The 22,860-nt window shown below is 50.0% G+C and overlaps 1 protein-coding gene across 1 annotated transcript in view; it reads right to left on the bottom strand.

Moving 5' to 3' along the window:
• FOXK1 (forkhead box K1) overlaps nucleotides 1–21,780 on the bottom strand; it is a 68,151-nt gene extending 46,371 nt beyond the window's left edge. Inside the window, exon 1 of the mRNA XM_077907659.1 lies at nucleotides 21,164–21,780. Coding sequence (XP_077763785.1) covers nucleotides 21,164–21,774 — 611 coding nt within the window. The 5' untranslated portion in view covers nucleotides 21,775–21,780. The remainder of the gene's footprint in view (nucleotides 1–21,163) is intronic.
• Between the last annotated feature and the right edge of the window lie 1,080 nt (nucleotides 21,781–22,860).

Here is a 22,860-nt window from a genome sequence, read left to right as displayed (position 1 = left end):
CAATCTAATCTCACAGAGCCATTTCCTCCTGTCTGCTGTTCTCTCCTCGATCATCAGCATCATATCCACAGTGTCAGGCATGGCTCTGTGCACTTCCCTGTGGGAGCCCACACAAGCCCATCACTGCAGGGGCAGGGTCCCCACCAGTTCCACCACCATGGGGCTGTAAGCTGTCACTGGGCAGTGAAGGGACCCACAGGCAGTGCCTCACCACTCAAGCCAGGAGCCATCAGCACACACAGACCCGCAGTGCCCTGAGGTTCAGACCAACAGCATGATACGCGATCTGAATTTATCATCATGTGATTGAAACTTCATGTGGCAAAATCAGCCCATATTTTACCAAAGTTAAATTCTGAAACTTTATCTTTCAACACCAGCCGACCACACATATACCTGCCACAAAACTAACAACCATGCCCACATGTTAGGAAATACACTCTGTGTTTGTAGAGGATGACTTGAGTTCTGGGGTGAGGTGTGCATTGGTGGACAGGGTCCAGGTGCTGGGGTAGAGACTATGGTGGCAGAGAGGGCCATGCTCACCAGGTCACTGTGGCCCCCCAGAGATGGCCCAGGCCACTGTGCACTCCATCAGCCTTCGACTCACCCACAAACAGCTTATTAGGTCTTCCTAAGCGTCCGGCTCCTTGCAGGCCCTGAGAGGAAATATAAATGCTAGTCTGTCCTGGAAGACAGAGCCTGCGACCTAGTCAGGGAGGCAAATAAACACAACCACGTGATAGGTGCTCCATTAGAGCAACAAGGACATTAAGGAGCCACGATGAAGGGCCTCACCCCAACCAGGTAAACAAAACTGGGGGAGGCAGGGTGTGCATAGCCAGAAGGCTGAGCGGGGGCTGTCTGGGAGATAAGGAGTGGAGATGGCATTCAAGGCTGTGAACAGCATGGATAAGGCACCAGGGACGTGGGGTTGGGGCTCGAGGGATCATAGCCACCCAGAGCTCATCTGCTTCCTTTCACAAGTAACATTTTCCATTAGCCTCTTCCAGAAGGGGGCCTCTGACAGCCAACCCCACCTGCCAACCTCCCCAGGAAGAGCCAGGGCCACCCCTGCGTGGCCGGCACCCCCACCATCGGAGGACCTAGGCTGCTATGGCTTTAACACAGAAACATTCAGAGAAAATTCTTTCCCGGGTCACACAAGAGAAGTTGAAGCTTATACCACTGGGGCAAATTGTTCTATTTTTATTATATCAGTTTACTACACTCTAGGCACTTTTGCCCTTGTTCTGCCACATAAAATTCCATACTAAACCGAGAAACTTACTTTGGATAATTTAAGGTCAAGTCAGATTTTAACCTCTATAACCTTTCCTAAGGGAGTACAGTCTTTTTCTGAGATCCACTTTGATTTACCCTCAGGCTAATCTCCCCCAAAGTAGCAGCCGCTGAAACCAGAAGCTGGATCGGAGAGTCAGGAAGCACATCCGGTTTTCCTAAGGGAGGCTGGGATAATCGCTGGCAACCAGATGATGTTTACAAAGCAACAAGATTCTTTTTAGAGACCTCTATGCCATCCTGGAGAGAGCCCAAAACAAAACACAGTGGAGTAGCATCAGCACCACGCAGAGTGTGAAAAGGCCTTTATCTACCTCAAGATGTAGGCCCTTCAAAGAGCGCATTCCAAAGGGCCCTGGGAAGGCCAACAGCGACATGGTGCCTGGCCCGGGAGGGAAACACTTCATTCTTCCAAACTCATTCCAACCCAGGGGCCTGTGCCTGGCAGCCTCTTCCTCTGCCTTAACTCAGAATTAGGAGAATATGTGAAAATCTGAGGATCGATGGCAAAATACACTTTCACACACAAATCAGGAAGGACAGTGTGGCACTGAGGGTCGTACAAATGGGAAAGATGGAGTAACCAGCCCTTGTCCAACAAATAGGCACTGGGAGAGAGCAGAGAGCACACCTCAGACACCTTCAAACTGCCCGCCAACGCAGACCCCAGGTCTCTGAACATATTTAGTGCCGTGGAGAAGAAATGATCCATCTGGGGAAAGTGGGTCATAAAGCAGATTAATACCACCGAATACTCACTCAGGGAGAGGCCTGGTTTCAGGAGCGGCGGGTCTACTGAACTAGTTTAATTGTTATGTAAATCGTACTCTCAGCCACATCCATGCATCCCCGAAGGCCTATTCATCAGCACCGTTTTCTCTGAAATAAAAACTGAGCAGACTGTCTTTCCTGGCATCCCTCCCCAGCTCAGCCAGCCCCTGGGTCCTACATTTCCAGGCTCTTTCCTTTCCTTCAGCGTCTCTGTGGCACCTGCTTCCGCTGTACCAGGGTGCTGGATGCACAAATGGGTGCCGCGGACATCAAAGGGAATGGGGAGAAGAGAGAAAGCATCACTCCTTCCCTCCCCACTGGCTGTTGAGCCTCCTCCCCAACCCATGCCCCTGCCCCGCGTCCTCAGCCTGTCCCTAGTGGATGAAGGCAGGACACTCTTAGCTTGTAGTCCACGTTTTTACAAAAAGCACAATGGTGCTCAGCCAAGGTGTAAAGTAGCTGAGTGATTTCTGTGGCAGTTTTTCGTGAGCTGTTGTTTTATTTGTTCACTTTCAATAAAATTATTTGAAGACCCGGCAAATCCAAAGTGCTAGAGGAAAGTGGTAGGTCTCTACAGACTCTGGAGGGGGAGCTGCCCAGGTAGGCGAAGAAAGGACCCTGCTGGCATTTACAGCGGAAGACACAGTCCCTGCTCACCCCCAAGACAGAGCTCCCCCATGAGAGGTCTGTAACCTGGCGCGGCAGGACCTCTTCTACGTTTTCCCACTCTGAAAACAATTCAGAAAAAAACTCGCAATCACATTTTGCGTTTGGTTACCACAGGAGTTATCTGGTGCCATTCACCGAGGACGAGGATGGGTGGAGAGGTTCCTTCCTGATAAGGGGGGAATCACAGAAAGCAGGGCCAGGAGCCAGGAGCTGCCTGCCGGGCCTCCCTCCTGCTGAAGCCTTACGTAGTGCGGACAGACAGCAGGGGTGGACTCCCAGACTAGTGGGGCAGAGCGGTCCTAACTTCCTCATTAAACAGACATTAACATAAAAAAGAGCGCCTTAGTAGTTGCCAGAGGGACCGGGATCATCAACGATTGTGAAATTGCAAAGATGCATTTTCAGCAAAGTGCCCTCTTTTAAAAAGGAAGCAGACACAAGGAAAAAACATGCTGTGGTGTTAGTGGGCATCTCTGTGGAGAACAGCTGTACGTGGCCTTTCTCCCTTCCACATTTCCGTATTTTCCAAATTTTCTATAAGCATCGATTTCTTGTATAATACTGAAAAGCCAGGGATGCCTGGGTGGTGCAGCGGTTTGGCTCCTGCCTTTGGCCCAGGGCGCGATCCTGGAGACCCGGGATCGAATCCCACCTCGGGCTCCCGGTGTGCATGGAGCCTGCTTCTCCCTCTGCCTGTGTCTCTGCCTCTCTCTCTCTCTCTCTCTGTGTGTGTGACTATCATAAATAAATAAATATTTTAAAAAATTAAAAAAAAATACTGAAAAGCCTGAAACCGTAAAGGCAACAGGGAACACAGAAGCTAATGGTCACTGTTCAGGGCTTTCTTTTCAACACTGGCTCCTTCAAAAAGAAATGCGACTAAACAATTTTGACTTTTAAGAATTACAGAATATAGACTCATAAAAATCAACTCCCTAATAAACTTTGGAACTAAAGACTTTGAACTTTCTACTAATTACCATATTAGCAGTCTGGAATTCTCTGGGAAAAATGTCATTTTGGATAGACGAATTCTCTGAACAGACAATCATCTGCTCCTATAGGAAGCTACTGACTTTGAAATTTTCACCCATTTTTTAAGTTATCTCATTAAAAACACATCTTAACCTCCCTGGCTTTGTAGGTGACAGTGAACAAAAAGAGGTGACCATTCTGAAAACCATAAAAGACGAACACAGAGTTATAATAAAAAACTGACAAAATTATTGATGAGAACAAGCAAATATGAATGTGTGCATCAAATCTCCAAGTGTCAGAATTACAGTTCAGTCCCTTAGAGGTTAGAGGAGAATCGGAAGGCAAGAAACTTGAAGGATTAATTATCTTCAAACATGGGCTGAACGTGTCACCAGGGCTCTCTGTACGTGCAGAGGACACACATTCAAGGTGCCGGGACCGGATGGCACAGACATTTTAAAGCACATGTGCCCAGGGACAGAGGGACCAGGGCATCCAAGGAAGAACTGTCTTGGTGACCATTCTTCAAACCAGGATGAGCCGCATCACCTCCAAGTTAACAAAGGCAGGGAGGGGACACCTGGGTTCTCCTCGGCTACCGCACACTCAGCAGGGACAAGGCTCACATAAACCCAACAAGCCACAGCAGAAACGTTTCCGCTCATGGTTCTCACCCTCCCAGACCTTCTAGATGAACAGGGCAGGCAGGGGGAGGGGAGGAAGGGAATGTGTCATACAAAAACACACAATCATAAACAACACTAGTACCTTGAAGAAACAGAGTGTGCAAACAACCAAGTGCCCCAATTGGGCCCCGGGGAAGTGACACTAGGATGACCATGTGGCAGAAGGTGGACGCCACTCCAGGTGGGGGGATGGCAAGGGCTGGTGGGAGAGCAGGAGGGCCACTGAGGAGCTGCAGGCAGACGTGGACACATATATTGAAAGGCCACACGCATCTGGGCTGGCAGCGTGGGGAGACGACCTAAGAGGAGCAGATCCAGTGAGAGGGGAGGGCCAGGGAGGGAGTGTCAAGGGGAGACAGAGCTATGGGGGGGAGTGGCTCCTGAGCCTAGGGGCAGCAGGTGTGCTGCCCCACCACTCATGGTGGGATGGGGCTCGGTCTGTGCTCCCATCCCTGCTTTTTAAAAACTACCCGGCGAAGCCCAATCTCAAATCTCACTGGCATTTAAAAAACAAACCAAAAACAATCTACTTCAGAAAAACTAAAGTTGTTGGACTAGCACAAGTTCCCAAACCGGGGGACACCCTGGCCTGCAGAGTGAAGCGGACGTTGTCTTGTAAGAGGAAAGCACCCCCCATGAGCCCTTGGCCTTGGGGGAGGGGCAGGGCTTCAGGGGCAGGGTTAGCCACCTGCTAACCAGGCAGGGTGCCCCGTACAGGGCACACCACAGGAGCCCAGGGGGCCCCTGACCACCTGAGGGCGCATCTGGGGACAGTCCCTCCCTCCTTCCTCACCCCCCACATTCTGTGCGCCTCCCCAGACATGCCGGTCTGGCCCTGTCCTACCTGCCATCCCCTGTCACTGGCCTGCATGCAGTCACCCTCAGAGGGCCCCACAAAGGACACCCTCCAGCCTGCCAGCCTTTAGCTTACACATCTTCCTGCCCCAGGGGCCAGGTCGTCTGTCCTTAGCAGACAGTGACCAGGGTTCAGGACAGCCCGGGCACACATGGGGTTCTTAGCAGTTGGAGACACACTCTTTGAGCTGTTTGGAACTGGTAGGGTAAACCAGAGCCCAGGTCTCCTGGGTGCGAGTGGGGTCGGCAAGGAGAGGTTTGGCATAGCAGAAGCTTGCCTTGTGCCCTTGAAGCCCACGAAGCGTGAGGCGAGCCAGGGAAACCAGACGCACGCCCTCCCCAGCAACCCTGGCCATCCGCCGCCATCCATAAGCCCACCACACGGAAGAAAATGCAGACCAGGGCATGAGCTGAAGACAAGCAAATGCTGGCCCTGACACCAGCATCTTCTGTGACACCTGGACAGGTCCACTGTGGTCCGCACCTCAGCTTATCAATCTCCAATCAGGGACCCCCGTTACTCACAAAAGACTCAGGGATCCTCTGAGCCAAGAGGCTTTCTGCACTGCCACCAAAGGCTCCAAGGGCAGGATCTGAAGCCTGTACCACTGACTCAGGAATTTATTCCCACGGTGTTTTGTTAAACAAGCAGCAGCCTATTTATTTCCCAAATACACGAAGAGATGCTCTCAAAGCAACAAGCATGCACACACCTTTTCCCTACACTGTTAGGTTTTCTGTACTCACAGAGACAAGCAGGGCTTGGCTCACAGGCATAACTTATGCGACTCACCTGCTGCTTTTCTCCCCTGCCCAGATGAACTGGCTGGGGTGGCCTCTCCCTGTTTCAGCAGGCTGTGATTCCACTTCCATTACAGGCTCATGGCATTCAGAAGGATGAGCTGAAAATGTCTCCAGGGTCCGGGAGGGCTCTCCGGCTGTCCCGGAAGCATTTGGAATCTTAGGGAGCAATGGCCCCTGCCCAGGGCTTCCCAAGGCTCACATGGTTTCCAGTACTGAAGTTTTTAGTTTTGCCACACATAATGAAACCATCATTCTTAATGTTGTTTTGTCCCCAACATTCAGGTGAGTAAAACCTACCCTAGTCCTGTGGGTTCCCTGAATCTTAGGCACGTTTTCTTCCCTCCTATGCTATGAGGCCAGGCAATACTAGAAAACCTGCACATGATGAGGACTCCAGGCCTGGAAAGGGGGCATCTCTCAGAGGCTTTGGGGAGTTGTCCACACACACCCACACACACATACACTCACACAGACATACCCCCGTCTCCCACACCCTCAGAGCCAGCTCATCACCCAACCCCATAGACTCTACTGATCTCTCCCCATGGCCACGGCCACACTCTGGCCCCTGTGCCTGAGTGTGGCCCCCATGGTAGCCCCGCTGGATATATCACTACTCTCCTTTAAGCCTTTCAGGTGGACCTTGGGGTCCTCTGAATTTCTGGCATCCTCTATCCGAGTAACTTCCCCCATTGCTTCACAGCCACGAACCTATGGGGAAGTCCCTGTTTTCAATGGTTCCAATCGGCAGCTCCTGCTTGTAATTTAGATCATCAAGTACGGCTTCCCCAGAAGGGTCCTCCCCATCCACCTAACACATTCTCTGGTTTCCTCATTGCGCCCTGCACCTCCCTGAAATACCACATGCTCACTCTCATGGCTGTGAGGTCTCCCTCTTAATTCACAGAGGCAAAGGGGGAGTCTGTCTTGCTCCCTCTGCTTTTCCAGCCCCCACAGCACCTCACACAGGGAGCACCCACTTGCCAATGAAAGTAGCATCGAAGGCCTTAGTAACCACCTGGACTGCATGTGAGTGCATGTATATGTGGGGGTGCTGAGGGAGATCTTCCCAAAGCCATTCAGTTTCAGTATGGAGATGCTGGAGGCCACCACACTGGGCCAGGGCTCAGGGGAGGCAAGCTGGACATGAGCCTGGGGAGAGCCTGGGGACAGGACAGGGACCCAGAGCCACCCTGGACCAGGCGGGGGGATAGCAGGCAGGATGCTCAGGCTGAGACACAGAGGGGCTCCTGGTGACCCAGTGCATATGTGGGAGCACTGCAGGTGCTGAGAAGAAGCCACCCCCTCAGAGCTGAGAGAATGAGGGTGAGCAGGAGATGAGACTATAGAGCCAGGAAGGTCTGGGGTCCAAGCACCAGAGCTATGAAGAAACACGTGCAGTTCTCTGGGCCTGGCAATGTCACCCATGATGTGGTCTTCCAGAGAAGTGGAAAATACACACAGTACGATGAGAAGATCTGCGGTGCCATTTATGTAAATCAATCCCTCCACCCCTGACAATGAAAACAGATGACCATCTCTGTGCAGGGGCAGGATGGGCTAGAACTGGAGCTCAGTGGCTCTGCAGAAGAGACAGAAACATGGTGGCAAGGGCACTCTCCACTGAAAACACAGGACGAAGTGTGGACGAGTGTCAATTCTTTGTGGGTCACAAGTACATGTTTAATTATCCTCTGTACTGTCCGTATTTTTAAATGCCTGGATGTGAGATCTGGCCTCCATCCCCAATTCCTACTGTTCCTCTGAAGAATGCCCTGTGTCCCGGGAAGGGGTGGTCACACCGCTGCAGGGATGGAGCTGGTGATGGGAGGCTGGCTTACCACTCAGCATCCGGCCCCAGTACCAGCTGCTCCCAGAGCCCCAAAGGTGATTCAAACTGATTCAAGGGAAAATCTGAGCTCATCTTTTCAAACCCCCACTCTCTGGGCAAGCAGCTCAGAGAAACACAAGAGAACAAACCCTACTATTTTGCTCCGATCGTACCACCTTAGGAGGTGTGAGGGACCCTTACCAGCCCAAGCCCCTTCTCCAGCCATGGCAAGATGACAGCCATCCTGTGACACCAGCAGTGACTGGCACCTCTGCTGAAGTGAGGGGCAAGGCTACTCCACCATGACCCACTCCAGGCCCTGCAACAGTTTCCCTACCATAAGAGAGCTCTCACTTCCAACATCCAGATGCCTCGCAAAGCAAAAACAGTCCCCCACACATGGTCACAAATGATGGCAGTGATGGTGATGACATGGGCTTGTAGTAAGTATACCCATGTAGTCTGGCACCTATATGCCAGACACCAAAGTTAGCACTTTGGTACACCACTTTTAATTCTCATAAACACCCAGATAGTGGGTAGTGTGCCCATTTTACAGATGAGGAAAAGGGAGCCTGAGGTCACAGCACCTGTCCAAAAATTAAATTTTTTAATTTAATTTTTAAAAACTATTTTATTTTTTAAGATTTTATTTATTTGAAAAAAAAGATTTTATTTATTTGAGAGAGAGAGAGAGAGAGAGAGGGAGAGAGAGAGAAAGCATAAGCAGGGACAAGAGCTGAGGGAAAAGCAGGCTCTCCACCAAGCAGGGAGTCTAATGCAGGACTCCATCCCAGGACCCTGAGATCATGACCTGAGCCAAAGGCAGACACTTAACAGATTAAGCCGCTCAGGCGCCCCTAAGTAGAAGGAGCAACAGAGGCAGAGGGAGAGAGAGAACCTAAAGCAGACTCCACTGAAAAAGAGCCAGACATGGGGCTCAATCTTGTGATCCTGAGATCATGACCTAAGCTGAAATCAGGAATTGGACCAACTAAGCCAACTAAATCCCCCAGGTGCCCCAGACACACAACTTTAAAATGCTAAGCTTCTATCACCTCTGATCACTGTCTTTAGCCAGGTTGTTTCTGCATTCAGACCTCTCCTGTTTGCTACTTTATTCATTTTGCCACCAACTTACGAAGTGCCAACTATGTGCCCAGACTGGGGTTACTTGGGTGGTGCTGGGATTATAGTAATAAATGAGTAAGGCACAGTCCTGCCCCCAACACCAGAGCATGTCAGATAAACAGACCACCAACCCTACAATGACAGTGGGATGGTAAGACTGAGGGCACCATGGGCTGCAGCCCAGGAGACTCACCTCTGCAAGGTAAGAAACACTGCCTTAAGAAAGTGGCTTCTGAGCAGTGAAGCTACATTTATTCTGAAATACCTTATAAGCCTTCCTTGTCAAGCTGGAAAGAAGAATGGAGCCCATTATCATGGTATTTATTCTATGTTACCTGGAAATTCTAGCAAATTCAACAAGACAACAAAAAGAAATGAGATTTGAAAAAAAAAAAAAAAGCAGAAGAAAGAGACAAAAACAGTTATCATTTGTAGATGAAAATCTGACCTAGAAAACACATGCAAAAATTCAACTTAAGGGATGCCTGGGTGGCTCAGCAGTTGAGCATCTGCCTTTGGCTCAGGTTGTGATCCGGGGATCCCAGATTGAGTCCCGCATCCAGCTCTTTGCAGAGAGCCTGCTTCTCCCTCTGCCTATCTCTCTGCTTCTGTCTGTGTCTCTCATTAATAAATAAATAAAATCAAAGAATGGTGCTTAAAAAAAAAAAGTCAACTTAAAAACTGTTAGGAGAAATGGTAACTGTGACTGGATACAAAATAAATATTTTATTCCAGCACTGAATGGCAAAAATTACTTATTAACCACAAAAAGAAAAATAGTAACTATCGGGTGGAGAAGCTCCGCCAATACCTAAACCAAGTGATCCACATGAACTCCACTAGGAAGGACAATGGCATCGCTGAGAGATGCCTGAGAAGGGTGTGCATCCTCATGCTGGCATTCCAGCCCAAGATCCCGACCCCGAACCTCACCATCTCATCAGGACTTGGTCTAATTCAGCAAATCTAATTTGAGAGGCATCTGATAAAACAATTGTCCTGTTTTTTATTTTTAATTTTTTTTAATGTCAAGGTCAACACAAAGAAAGGCCAAGGAGCTGTCTCAGAATACAGAGACCAGAGAGGCTCCACACTGGACAGGATGCTGGATGCTGCCAAGTATGCTCCTGGGGCAGCTGACAGCACTGGTACCCGGGTCATGGATTAGAGAGCAGAACCGGAGTGAGGTCAGATTTCCTAAACTCAGTAACCAGGCTGTGGTTATGGAAGATATCCTTATTCTAAGGAAATATATATTATGGTACTAACGGAAAAGGGAGCATGATACATTTAACGGACTCTCAAATAGCACATATACACATAGGGAAATACTGAAGCAAACGTGGCAGGATGTTAAAAATTGGTGAGTTGTGGCCGAGGACAGGAGTTATTAGAACTAGTCTGAAGTAGTCTTGCAGCTTTCTGGAAGCTTGATATGTTCTCAAAATGCAAAATTTTAAACATAAATTAGTATTATAAAGCCCATACCAACAAAAAGAAAAGAAAACACACACACACACACACACGGCCCATCTTTCCTACATGGAAACACTAACCTTTTAGAAAATAATAAGAAAAAAAAGATCTTATTTGTATTGACTATCCCCAAGGCAAATATATAAAACACCTAGAATTAAGGATGCCTCGGTGGGTCAGCGCCTGAACGTCTGCCTTTGGTCCAGGGCATGATCCTGGGATCCTGGGATAAAGTCCCACATCGGGCTTCCTGCATGGAGCCTGCTTCTCTCTCTGCCTATGTCTCTGCCTCTGTGTGTGTGTGTGTGTGTGTGTGTGTGTGTGTCTGAGTAAATAAATAAATCTTTAAAATAAAATAAAATAAAAATAAAACAAAATAAAACACCTAGAATTAAACGCAACTTATTAAGAACCACAGGAACTCCACATAAAGAAAACCAGTAACATAAAGGTGGGAATTAATCTCAGTAAAGCATTATCATTGGTGTGGAGGAAGGTGTACAACCTAGAGCAAGGTGCACACTGTTTCTATAAAGGGCCAGACATGTACTGTTTTAGATTTTCAGGCCATACCATCTCTGTCTCAACTAAGCAGCCACAGAGACCATGTAAACAAATGGGCCTGGCTGTGTTCCCATAAAACTTTATTTATAAAACTAGAGTCTGCTGGGACTTGGCCCACAGGCTTAGTGTGCTGCCTGGATCTAAATGTGCTGAGCCTGGCTAAGTGTTCTCCAGATTGTTTCCTCTTCTTCCTGGACACACGGCCCTCCCTCGGAGTGGCCCTGCACTGAAGTCTCCTCACTCGCACACAAGCAGAAGTAGGATCCTCCCCATTTCCACTCCTGGCCTGTCAATACTCCTCCACACAACCCTCCTACAGCCTGGATTGCTGAGCTACCAATGATGGGTTTACCAGTCAGTGCCAGCCAGGGTTCCCTGATTTGCCACATGAAGGACATGTTTTTCAACCACTGATTAGTAACATTGATTTGGGACTTTCTGTGAGCCAGATATTGGAATTTATCTATGACAACAACCAGCAGGCCACAGAAGATTATATATATAAGCAAAAATCTACTGGATAAAGGCTTAGAGTCCTCAAAGTGCCAAGCACATGCTGGCAGTGGGATACAACGCTGTGCAGAGAGCTCAGCCCTGCCTTCATAGGACCTGTAGCTCCCTGCAGAAGACACCAACCAACGGTCACACCATATGAGACCAGCCATGTTGACAAGCGCCACCTGGTATGAACAGGTGTCTGTGGAGGCAGCACATAGGACAGACAGGCAGACACATGATACTCATGCATTTGTTTATAAAGGAATTTTAAAATCTGTGAGTATACAGTATTCCTATTATCGAGTTGGACTCAAAAGTAATCTATTGATAACCATATGCACAGTAACCCAGAGCTAGAAAGGGCCACAGAATTTTAGAAAAATTTCTCCCTATATCAGCAAATTTGTCTCTTCTCTTTATTACCCACAGGAATCATCTCTTCGGTCCCTTACTTCTTTCCTGGGGCTTCAAGAATGAGGGTAATAAAGGGGAAACTGTCCATTCTCATTTATCGGCAGTCCAGAGTAGTAGAAACTGAAGACAATGACTAATCTGTCTGGCCAAAAGACATTTCAACAAGTGTCTTCTGCAAAGGGTATGGTTGGGTGCTTCCTCACCTTGCACTGAGGAACCGCAGTGGGTCTGCTGGAGCCCCATGGCACAGGCTGGACCCATCGGTCTTCCTCACCTCGAAGCATACTGCAGAAAACATCTGTGCCTTGGAGGTGAGTGGGGTAAACTGAGGCAGCGGCTGCACCCAGGTGCTGCAGATCCAGACTTGCAAACTCTGCAAGGCCATCAGCATATGTGACTATTTAAACTTAAATGAACTTACAGACTAAAAATTAAAATTGAGTTCTTAGCCCCATTTCAAATGCTCAACAGCCATACATGACTAGCGCCACCATCCTGGACGGCCCAGTCACAAAACATTTCTATCACTGCAGAAAGTTCTAGACTTTCCATGAGATCTCCTGCTGGATAACCTGAGGGTTAACAGGTATGGAAAATCTGTTCATATTGTAATTTGCAAAGAAAAATATAACTGCTAAGAAAGCCAGATATTCAGTAGTCTTCCCACATACTAGTTGCTGAGGCAGGGCTATAAATGTTCCTGGTTAATATGGAACCCAACCAAAGGGAGGTGGAAACTCTTAAGGGGAAGATGTTTTCTTTCTGTGATGAGTCACTGTTCCCAGCTTCAGGGATGTACCTGCCAAGCTAACCGGATATATTTATGTCCCCAAGGGTGGAGGTAGAGGAATACAAACTTCTGTTCATGTAACTTCGCAGCCTGCAACCTGTTTGCCTGCCGTCAGATTCCATCTTCACATTCTTTCTACATCAGCTCCACAGGGTTACTAGGTTCACAAGCTATTTCTCATGGACTGTGTTTCAGCCACAGCTTCGTGGCAGCATATTGAAGGATCCTGAATTTCACCCATAATGCAACCACATCATGTGATAAGAGGGAGTATTCCTGGGAAGGTTTTTGATGGACAACCGGCCCCAGTAACTACCCACGCATGAGCTTGAGCTTGCACTTGAGTTACATATGGCTCACCAGCATGGTGGGCCTCTAGCAGAGGTCTTCCTGAGCAGCTCACTACGCCACTCATCGCCATGGATGCCCCACAACATGTCAACATGACGTATCTTACACAACTCCAACTGTGAAAGTTATAAAACCCAGAGTATTTGTGAAAGGGAGCAGTGCGAGAAGTACCAGGGAGGAGCCAGAGCGTACTCGATGTTTCTACTATTTGGAAAAACAGTAAGTACTTTTTGTTCTTTTGATACAAATCACAAAAAGCAAAGCTTCTTTAGACTGGACAGAAGGCCAGTTTTATTCTCTACGGTACTGATTCACCATGAAGAGGGAAGAGAGATATCCACTGAGACAAACAGGACACTGGGGAGGGAGGGAATGTCTGTGTTTATCAAAAGTGGCATGGCTTTTGAAAAGTGTACTCGGAAGGGTTTCAAAAGAAATCCCAAATAGGGAATATCTCCATGAAAAAACACCTACTTCGTCTACTTCGTCACTGACGCCCCTTGAGGACTCTCATGGTTCTGGGTCCAACCCCTTGTCCGTGCCTGCCCCTGAGGACCCTGCTCCCGGGGCTGAAGGGAAACAGCAGGGAGGTCACCAGAAAACCAGCAAGGGAGATGGACAAGCATACCTATGCCCGATCTGCTCATGGGAAAACAGAAGAAATAATGGACGAGCCAGACAGCCCCAGCCAAAGTCACCAAGAATCGACCCCACACACACACAAAAAATACTAAATGAAAGCCAAGTTACATTATGAGGTGCTAATAAGGCCAATGACTACATTATAAGGCTTTTAAATTTTCTGTTAAAATATACTGTCAACTCAACCTTTACAGTAAATTTCAAAATTAAACTACATCAAAATGCCTCATCCTTTCAAAGATTTCTATTTTCAAAAACATGATCTTTTGAGTTTGAGAAGGATGAAATGAAATTTGCCAACTCAAAGATAAGACAGGCTTTTCTTTATATAACAAGACATGTTGACATTAGAAGATCTGCATAATTCAATCAATATTCTCCCAAAAATCAGGGCATAAGTTACAAAACCACATATGGGTAATAAAAGATTTATTCAAAATGCAAGACAGAGTGATGGATTTTAATATAACAGAGTACAGAAAGTCCACTGATGATGTTTCAGATTCCACAGCTCAACTGACCTTTAAGACACTACTGACTATTAAGTTTTGGTGAGACATCAAGGAATGCCATCTGCAATCATCAGAAAGTCCACCAAAACAGCTCACCCTCTTCCAGCCCATAACTACGTGGGGCTGGACTTTCTCCCCATGCTTAACCGAAAACCACCTATCACCATAGTTAAGAGCACAAGCAGCCATGAGAGTCCAGCTGTCTTGTAGCAAGCCAGATGGTAAAGACTTACAAAAAACAAATACCCCTATTCTAAATTTCTTTGTTTTGAGAATTACAGTGACTTTATCATAAATAATTATTCTGGAGATACGTTTATTATTGCTAATTTTGAATGGATTGATGAATATTTAATTTCTTGGTTCTAATGTCTAATGCGGTGAGGGTAACAGGCCCCACACAAACCAAAGCTCACTGGGGTCCCCAGTAACGTGTAAAGGTGTGAAAGGGCCATGGGAGCCAATGCCTTGCGTCTGGCTGGCACAAAGGCAAAGGGTACCTGGAGGGAAGAGGTGGCAGGCCACTGTCAGCAACACCGGGACCTGTGCTAAGGGGCAGGACGGGCCCTGCGGGTTCCTGGCAGCTGCTGTGGCTTCCAGCAGGAAGGCGATGAGGTCAGAACCCTGTTCAGCGCACACGTGCGGAAGGACGAGAACCCTCCCTGCCAAGGAAATAAACGCAAGAGGAGCTTGTGCCTTTCTGGGCAGGCTTAAACATGTCACAGATGACTAAGGGAGAAAAGTTTCTTCTTAATCAAACCATGTATAAAATACCCATCTTTTTTCCATGTGCTTCCCAGAAAGTATTCATAGGAGAAGCCACACGTTTCAATCAGCTCATAATTTAGTGCTTGAACAGTTACGTCCAAGAAAGGCAAAACCCACACTAATTCATTTCCATCCTGCTGTCAGCCGCCTAGAAGTGGGTCCAGCGAGGCCTGAGGGGCACCTGCCATCCTCATGGCCTCTGTCTGGGCTCCCGAGCAGCACAAAGCATGCTCTCATGGCCTCCCTTCATATGGTCACCAAATACGTTCACACTCAGAGATTCCACTTTCTGTCCTTTAAATCCATCAGGAGCTTTTTACCAGAAAACCGGAAACTTGCAAAAGGTGATAGCAGTACCAAGCATTAACCACGAAACCTAGCAGTCACAATGCAAGGGCCTACTTCCAGGAAATCAAAGTAAAAGCATTTCTATAATCCTCTCATTTTAATATGAAATGCTTTAAATGTAGGGTAATTATGGAGATGAGGCATGGCTGTAATTTGAGTTGTCACTAATTTACCAAGTTTATCCCCTGACATTCACAAGATGCAAAAACAGCAAATAGTAAATTACTGTATCTACAAATCAAAAGCTTTCATTTCCTCTCGGCACATAATTTTAAACATAGCTGTGTCTCTTTTGAAACATTAACCGTGAACATCATTAAAACTCTACACAATACCCTTTTAGCATCCACCAATCCCCTTCCCTTATTAACAACAAAGGCTTTCATAAATTTATTTAAATTGGATTCAGCACATATGTCATAACATCTTTCTCATAGACTGGTTTCTAAAATACTATATATGTTTTCCTCTATGGGTGATAAGCCCAAAAACCTCAGCATGAACTAAGTGTTGGAAAGTGGCCCATATTTTTATTAACAAAGATTCGGTATACTAGCTCCCAATTCACTACACTCCCATAAACCTTTTTAAAGTAAGCGTTTTATAAGACGACCGAGTAACTCTGAACAAATATATGTGATCTATGATAGCTGCCCATGAGCAAGAAAACTAGAACCAAGAGTTTATTTCTCAAAAATGCACATTCGGGGTTTTGGCCATGCTATCCAGACATGATGCAGCTGAACCTACTGCTTCCTTTCCTTTCGCTGAGTGGCTCCTCCTGCCAGGGTCCTGGTGTCTGCACGGGGTGCTCCAGCTTCCACACCCACGCGGGCACCAGACTGCAATGTTTCTCCCTCAGAGGCTCTTCGGGCTACTGCTCTTCTCCCAGGCCAGGTCTCCTGGCAGGTGGGCTCTAGCGGCACACAGCCTGCACCCCTCCCAGTAGACGTGCAGACGTCCCCTCTTCATTGGCCCACCTGTGTACATGGGGCCAGCACAGTCTCGGGCATCACAGCTTCCCTTCTGGGCCTCTGCAAGCCAGCCGAGCTGACACCCTCTCCTGTCCCAGGTGCAAACCCCCCACAGCACGCAAGCCAGCAGCTGGGCTGACTGGCCATGACGGCAGCTTTGGGTCAAGGAGGGACCCCCAGCCCCCAACAGATGTGGAGGCACGGTGTCCAGGATGAGTGGGGGAATGGAACACAGTTACTGTTGCTTGGATGCTGCTGTCAAGTCTGGGGCAGTTTCCAACTAATTTCAAAATGACTTCAATCTGATAACTACTTGTGTGATGGTTAGTAACTAATTCCACACTTTTCAAGTGACCGGTTGGAACAGCACTTGGAAACTCTACAAAACAAACACGTATGTAGTCAAACGCTGTGGGGTCACAATCAGTCATTTTCCATCTGGGTCCACTCGCAGAAACTGTGATCCCTCCCCCAGGCCACTCACGACACGTCCTTCACTGGGTGGAGGGCACCAGTGCGGCCAAGCACATGTGCTGGCAGCCAAAACAATCAGCCACGGTACAGGCAAGGACCACGGGAAGGTGCTAAGGGAGAAAAACAGACATCTCTGCTTTCTGACAGACACATGCTCTACCACCTAGGAGGCAGTTTCTGGCAAAAAAAAAAAAAAAAGAAAGAAAAGAAAAGACAAAACAAAACCATCTAACCTGTGTCTAATCAAATCTCTTGGTCCTTCAACCAATTCACAGTAAGTGGACACCATGAGAATCCAATCTGTAAACGCAGACGGTGGAAACTACACAGGACAGATGACCTGTCTTTTCAGCGATGAAACAAGAGAGACAGATGGAGTCTATAGATGACAAGAGATGTAAGTGACACCAACCAATCATTCTGTCTGCACCTGATTTAGTTCCTGATCCAAATAACACGCCGTAAGAAAGAAAATTCATCAGACAGCAAGGGAAGTGCGAACATTGCGTGGATGTTTGATGCCAGTAAGAAATTATCATTAATTTTAAAGGTGTGATCGTGACATCACAGTTAGGATTTTTAAAAAAAAGATCGTTTATCTTTTACTGAAGCAGTTTACACACAAAATGACATGACATCAATGACCTGCTTCCAGGTAAGTGAGGGCCAGAGCAATGATGAGTCTGGACAAAAGTAAAGCAAGCTAGGTCACGACATGCTACCACTGATGGCGGTGATGGCTATGGAAAAGGTTGCCACTCTATTTTTATGTTTGAAATTTTCTGTAACAGAAAGTGTTGGAAAAAAAAAAAGCCACGCTCATCACAGAAAGTCTGGGAAACACAGAAAAGGAAAAAGAAAAGAAATAATCCCATGACTGTACTACTCACGGAGGCTACCATAAACACTTCTTGTTCTTACTGTAATCAATTAGGTGGTCCACATTTACTACAAATGTGTTTAAGAAAAACAAAGGTTGGGAAAAAAAAAAAGAGCAAGAGAGGGGCTGTGTACGGGCCTTCTTCTGTATGTTTCACACATAACATGTATCCCAAATTCCAAATTTGATTGTATAAAGAACTAGTCTCTCTCTCTCTTTTTTTTTTTTATTTATTTATTTTTACATTTATTTATGATAGTCACAGAGAGAGAGAGAGAGGCAGAGACACAGGCAGAGGGAGAAGCAGGCTCCATGCACCGGGAGCCCGACGTGGGATTCGATCCCGGGTCTCCAGGATCGCGCCCTGGGCCAAAGGCAGGCGCCAAACCGCTGCGCCACCCAGGGATCCCTCTCTCTCTCTCTTTCTCTCTCTCTCTCACACACACACACAAACCACTCCCACCCATCTGACCCTAAAAGGCAGTCCACATGTCCCAGGGGGAAGAAAATCATGTCCACATGTCCCCACCTCAGAAAATCACGTGAAACCGATGACAAGGCTTTCCCCACGGAAGCTGCGAATTCATTCACTCAGATGTTCATCCAACAAACAACTCAGTTGTACACCTACTGCCAGCCAGGCCCTGCACTGTGTCTCCAGTGAAAGATAACTATTCTTGGGCCAGCCCTCAGGGAGCTCACGGGCTGGGAGAAATGCTAGACTCGTGGCCCTGGGAGAAATGCTAGACTCGTGGCCCAGGAGGCTTTGCCAAGTCAAGTCAGGTGGCTGCTAAGTTATAAATGATGTGCCCACCCCTCCCAGGGAACATCCAGTGGACTCAGCATGGTGCAGCTATATGGTAGGAGACCAAGATCAACTTTAAGTGTGTCACAAGGAATTGTTTTCCTGTCAATAATTCAAAAATACTGAAGTTTTGGGAAGATGTACTTGTAGTAATAATAAATGGGGATAAGTTCTGGGATTCCTCTTAACTGCATGCTTTCTTGGGTGGCAAAGAAGAGGGAGGAATGGCACAGTGGGAGCTGCCCCTGGGAGTAGGAGGTGTGTGCAATGCCCCCCAGTACAGATGTTAACCATCGGGAGGGTGTGCCTATCACCATGACGCAAAACAAAACAAAACAAAACAAAAAAAACCTCCAAGGCTCATGCACCACACTCCACTAAATCCTAGTGTAGCCAAGTCCACAAAATGCCAGCACAATAAGAATTTTAGATTTACGGTAAAGAAATTCATAGCTTCGAATATTAATGGCAAAACCACATACCAATACCCAAGAGGAACCAGACAGTAATTACCACTTTTCTGTAAAAGTCAATAATGAATTTCCCATTTTGGAGTGACAAAAATGTACACATTCAACTTCCTTGCACTGAATTCATTAAAATTTCCTGATTATTTTCTAGTGGTGGGCTGAAGAGCCTCAATCGAGCTCTAAAATGAAGTTTACAACAGCCCACTCCATATATGGAGCCACTTAGGTTTATACTCTCTAAAATAGAGAAAAACATAAACTGGCTCAAACCGCTAAACACATTAGTCAACAGGCTTTGCCAGTTTTTAGAAGCAAACAGGGAAAGGGAGACACAGACACTGCTCCTCCCGCCCCGTGTTTCTCCTTCTGCCTGTTTGTTGTCTTCTTGTGAATTTTACATCACTGCCTACATGCAGACTGCTCAGTAGCATAGCTGAAGTCAAGTAGAGGTACAGTGGGGCACAGGACCCAGTCAGAGAGCCGCCAAACACCCAGGCTGTCAGCCACAGCACGGTGCTCTGAGACGTGCCCACCAAGAAGGCAGGCCCCTTGAATGCAAACCTGCCAGGGGCCGCCAACACCCGGGCCACGTTACACACAACAGACCTGGTACTGGCCTATCCGGAGGATGATCTGAGGCCTCGGTGGGCTGGCATTCCTTCCCCTTGAGTTAGAGAAGATATCAGGGCGCACAGGACTCAGTAAGCTAGGTCCCTGTCAGGAGTGTACTACTGCTCAGCAGCTGGGCAGGGAGCTCTGAAAAATCTGAGGGAATCACGTAAAGGTGCGTTAGAAGAACAGGCCTCTAAGAGCTCCGGGGCAGGGAGGGGATGGTGCTGTGGTGCCTGTCACTTTCTCAGGAGAGAAGTGACTGGCCCTAAAATGTATTTAATGGCCCAGAATGGAGACCTTGCAGGTTGTGGTAAAAAGAATAAAGCAGTAACAAACATGGGATAGAATAACTTTGTTACTCACCAAGTCCGGATGGAACACAACACACAACACAGGGTGTTTGTAAGATAAAGGTATGTTCTCCCTCACACCCTAAGAGGGAGTGAGTTATTGATGTTGCACGGGAGAACTGTTCAATGGCAGTATTTACAACAAAACACACCAAGACCCTAAGGAGGGGAGAAGTTTACAGAAGCAAGCCTTTGGCGCTGGGAATCACCCCAGAAAAAAAAAAAAAAATCCCCTGCACTCTCTCATGAAAGAATAATCAGGCCGTCAGAGACAACTCTGGTACAGGAAACCGTTTGGAGAAATATAAACACAAGTGAGGGGTTAAAGGCACTTACTACACAGAAACAGAAAGTGCCCGAAGAGGAAGCAGGGTAGTTAAACAGGCTTTCTCCTGATCAACAGATCTTGAGAAAGCAAGGATTACAGGGGCGCAGCCCATGGGGGAGAAGACAAGGGAGAGTGAGTGAATGTCACTAAAAGCACCCACGGGGACTTGATGGCCCTGCCACCCGCAGTGCTGCAGTTGGGGGGTGGAGGCCTGCCTTCTCCCCGCCCTGCGCCCCCCATGCCTTGCTGCTTCCCCTTCTGGCTCAAGAATCCCAGGTGTGCCAAGGAAGGCTGGAGCACTAGGCACTCCGGTCCTGTCCCAGGGGCCTCATCTCCAGGGACCCTGAGGACACTTCCTGTCCTGTCCTCCGGTGCTCAGGATGGGAACATCCCTTCCCAAGTCGCTGCCATCCAGACCTGACCCCTGCTACGGAAACCACCTGATGCTATCCTTTCCAGTACTGCGTGCAGGGGTGACCCCGGAATCCAAACGTGGCAGGGAGTGGGGCGGCGCTCGGGACCCAGGCTGGGCGAGGGTCAGGCGTGCCCTCCGGTGCCCTCCTCCGACGCCTGGCAAGGGGCAGAGGCCACCCGGACGGCTCAGGCCAGGCGGGGGCGGGGCGGCCCTCGGAGCCCAGGGCCAGGGCAGGGTGGGGGTCGCAGGTGTACGCAGGGTGCAGCTCGAGCACAGACTGCACCTGGGTCGGAGGGTGTCCCCGAGGCCCACGCTGGGCGGGGTCGGGCCGGGGCTGCCCTAGGCCGGGCCGGGGATCCCGGCGGCGGTGGCGGCGGCGGACCTCCGCGGAGGCCGGGGGTGACCCCGGGGTCGGGGTCGGGGTCGGGGTCGGGGCCGGGGCCGGCGGGGCCGCGCGGCACTCACTGTTTGGGCAGCTGCAGGGCGGGCGCGCCGCGCCGCTGGAAGGCCCCGTCCACGAAGACTCCGTTCTTGCCGAGGCAGCGCAGGTAGAAGTGCGGCTCCTGGAAGCTGAGCTGCAGGTGGCGCCGGGAGATGAAGCTCGACAGGCCCATGCTCAGGTCCACCGAGCCCTGCGACGAGTTGCGGCCGATGGTGACGCTGGGCTGCCGCATGAGGAACTCGAACTCGCGGCCCTCGAGGCGCGCCAGCGCGGGCCCGGGGCTCCGGCGCACCGAGGCGGCCGCCGCGGCCACCAGGGCGTCCCCCGCCGCCCCCGCGCCGCCCGGGCCCGCCGCCGCCGCGCCCCCCGCGCCCCCCGCGCCCCCCGCGGCCCCCGCGATCGCGCCCGGCAGCGGCGGCAGCGGCGGCGGCGGCGGCGGCGGCGGCGGCGGCGGGGGCTGGGCGGGCGGCGGCGGCGACGGGGCGGCGGGCCCGGGCGGCGCGGGGGCCGCGGGGGCGGCGGCGGCGGGGAAGGCGGCGGCGGCGGCGGCGGCGGCGCACAGCACGGGGCTGCAGGGCGCCGAGCGCAGCGCCAGCAGGGCGCGGGCCCCGCTGTCCTCGCCGACTTCGGCCATGTTCGCGCAGCTCCGAGCGGCCTCCGGCGGCGGCGCGGCGGCGGGGGGCGGGGCTCCGCGGGGCGCGGGCGGACGCGGCATCCCGGGCCGGATCGCGGCGGAGCGGAGCGGAGCGGAGCCGACCCCGAGGCCGCGCGCGCTCCCGGGGCGGGCGGGGCAGGTGTCCCCGCGGGGGCGCGCTGCCCCGCCCCCGCCCCCGCCCCCGCCCCCGCCCCCGCCGCGCCCGACTCCGGCCGCGTCCCGGAGGGACCCGCCCGGGGAACCCCCAGAAATCTCGCTGGAAAGTTTTGCCCCCCCTCCCCCTCCGGGTCCCCGGGGACCGGGACAAATGAACTCCGCAGCCTCCGCGGGGGCGCCCCTCCCAGCCGCTCCCTCCGCCCACCCTCCCCTGAGATCACACTCCAGCACCCGAAGGAAGGGTTTTCGAACTGTAACTGAAGTGTGCCTAAGGATGCTTGCGATCCCTGATGCCCCGTGTGCGTTTTTGGAGTCACTTATTCATTCAACAAACATCCAGATCAACTATCCGGGGACCCACGCTTGGCACCAGCTTGAGGGCTGCGGACACCGCCTGCGCTTTAAATCGCCTACCGGCTGGCTCATCGGGGAGGCCAGTGGGGCATCAGGGCTGCGGCCCCTTTACTGCTTCAGTGTCCTGCTCATGCCTTCCTCCTTCAGCCAGGTCCCCTAGGAGAGGTGGCAACGTCCCCACATTTCCATCCTTTAATAATAATGGAGCATGAGAACCCGGACCCTCCCTGGTGGAGCTAACGGTTGGGTGGGAGCTGCAGACCTGAGTCAAGTGTGCATACTAGTAAATGCCGGGAGTCCCGTGAGGCAGTGCTGGGTGGGGACCTGCGAGTGTGCCCGGAGATGCCCCCCCTTCCCATGGGAAGCTTGGCTGCTTCCTCCGTTTTCCAATGGACCTGCACTCTATATATTGGGCCAATCACCATCTGAGTGAATTACATAGGTACACAGAGCTGGGTGTGTGTGTGGGGTAAGTAACACATTTTTATGAAAAGCTGTAAGAAGAGAACCTACTTGACGGAGAAGGACAATAAAAATGAGGTCAGGGATCCCTTC

Source organism: Canis aureus, chromosome 8 (genome assembly GCF_053574225.1).
Source record: "Canis aureus isolate CA01 chromosome 8, VMU_Caureus_v.1.0, whole genome shotgun sequence".
Classification (NCBI taxonomy): Eukaryota; Metazoa; Chordata; class Mammalia; order Carnivora; family Canidae; genus Canis; species Canis aureus.
This window is presented reverse-complemented; position numbering and strand designations above follow the sequence as displayed.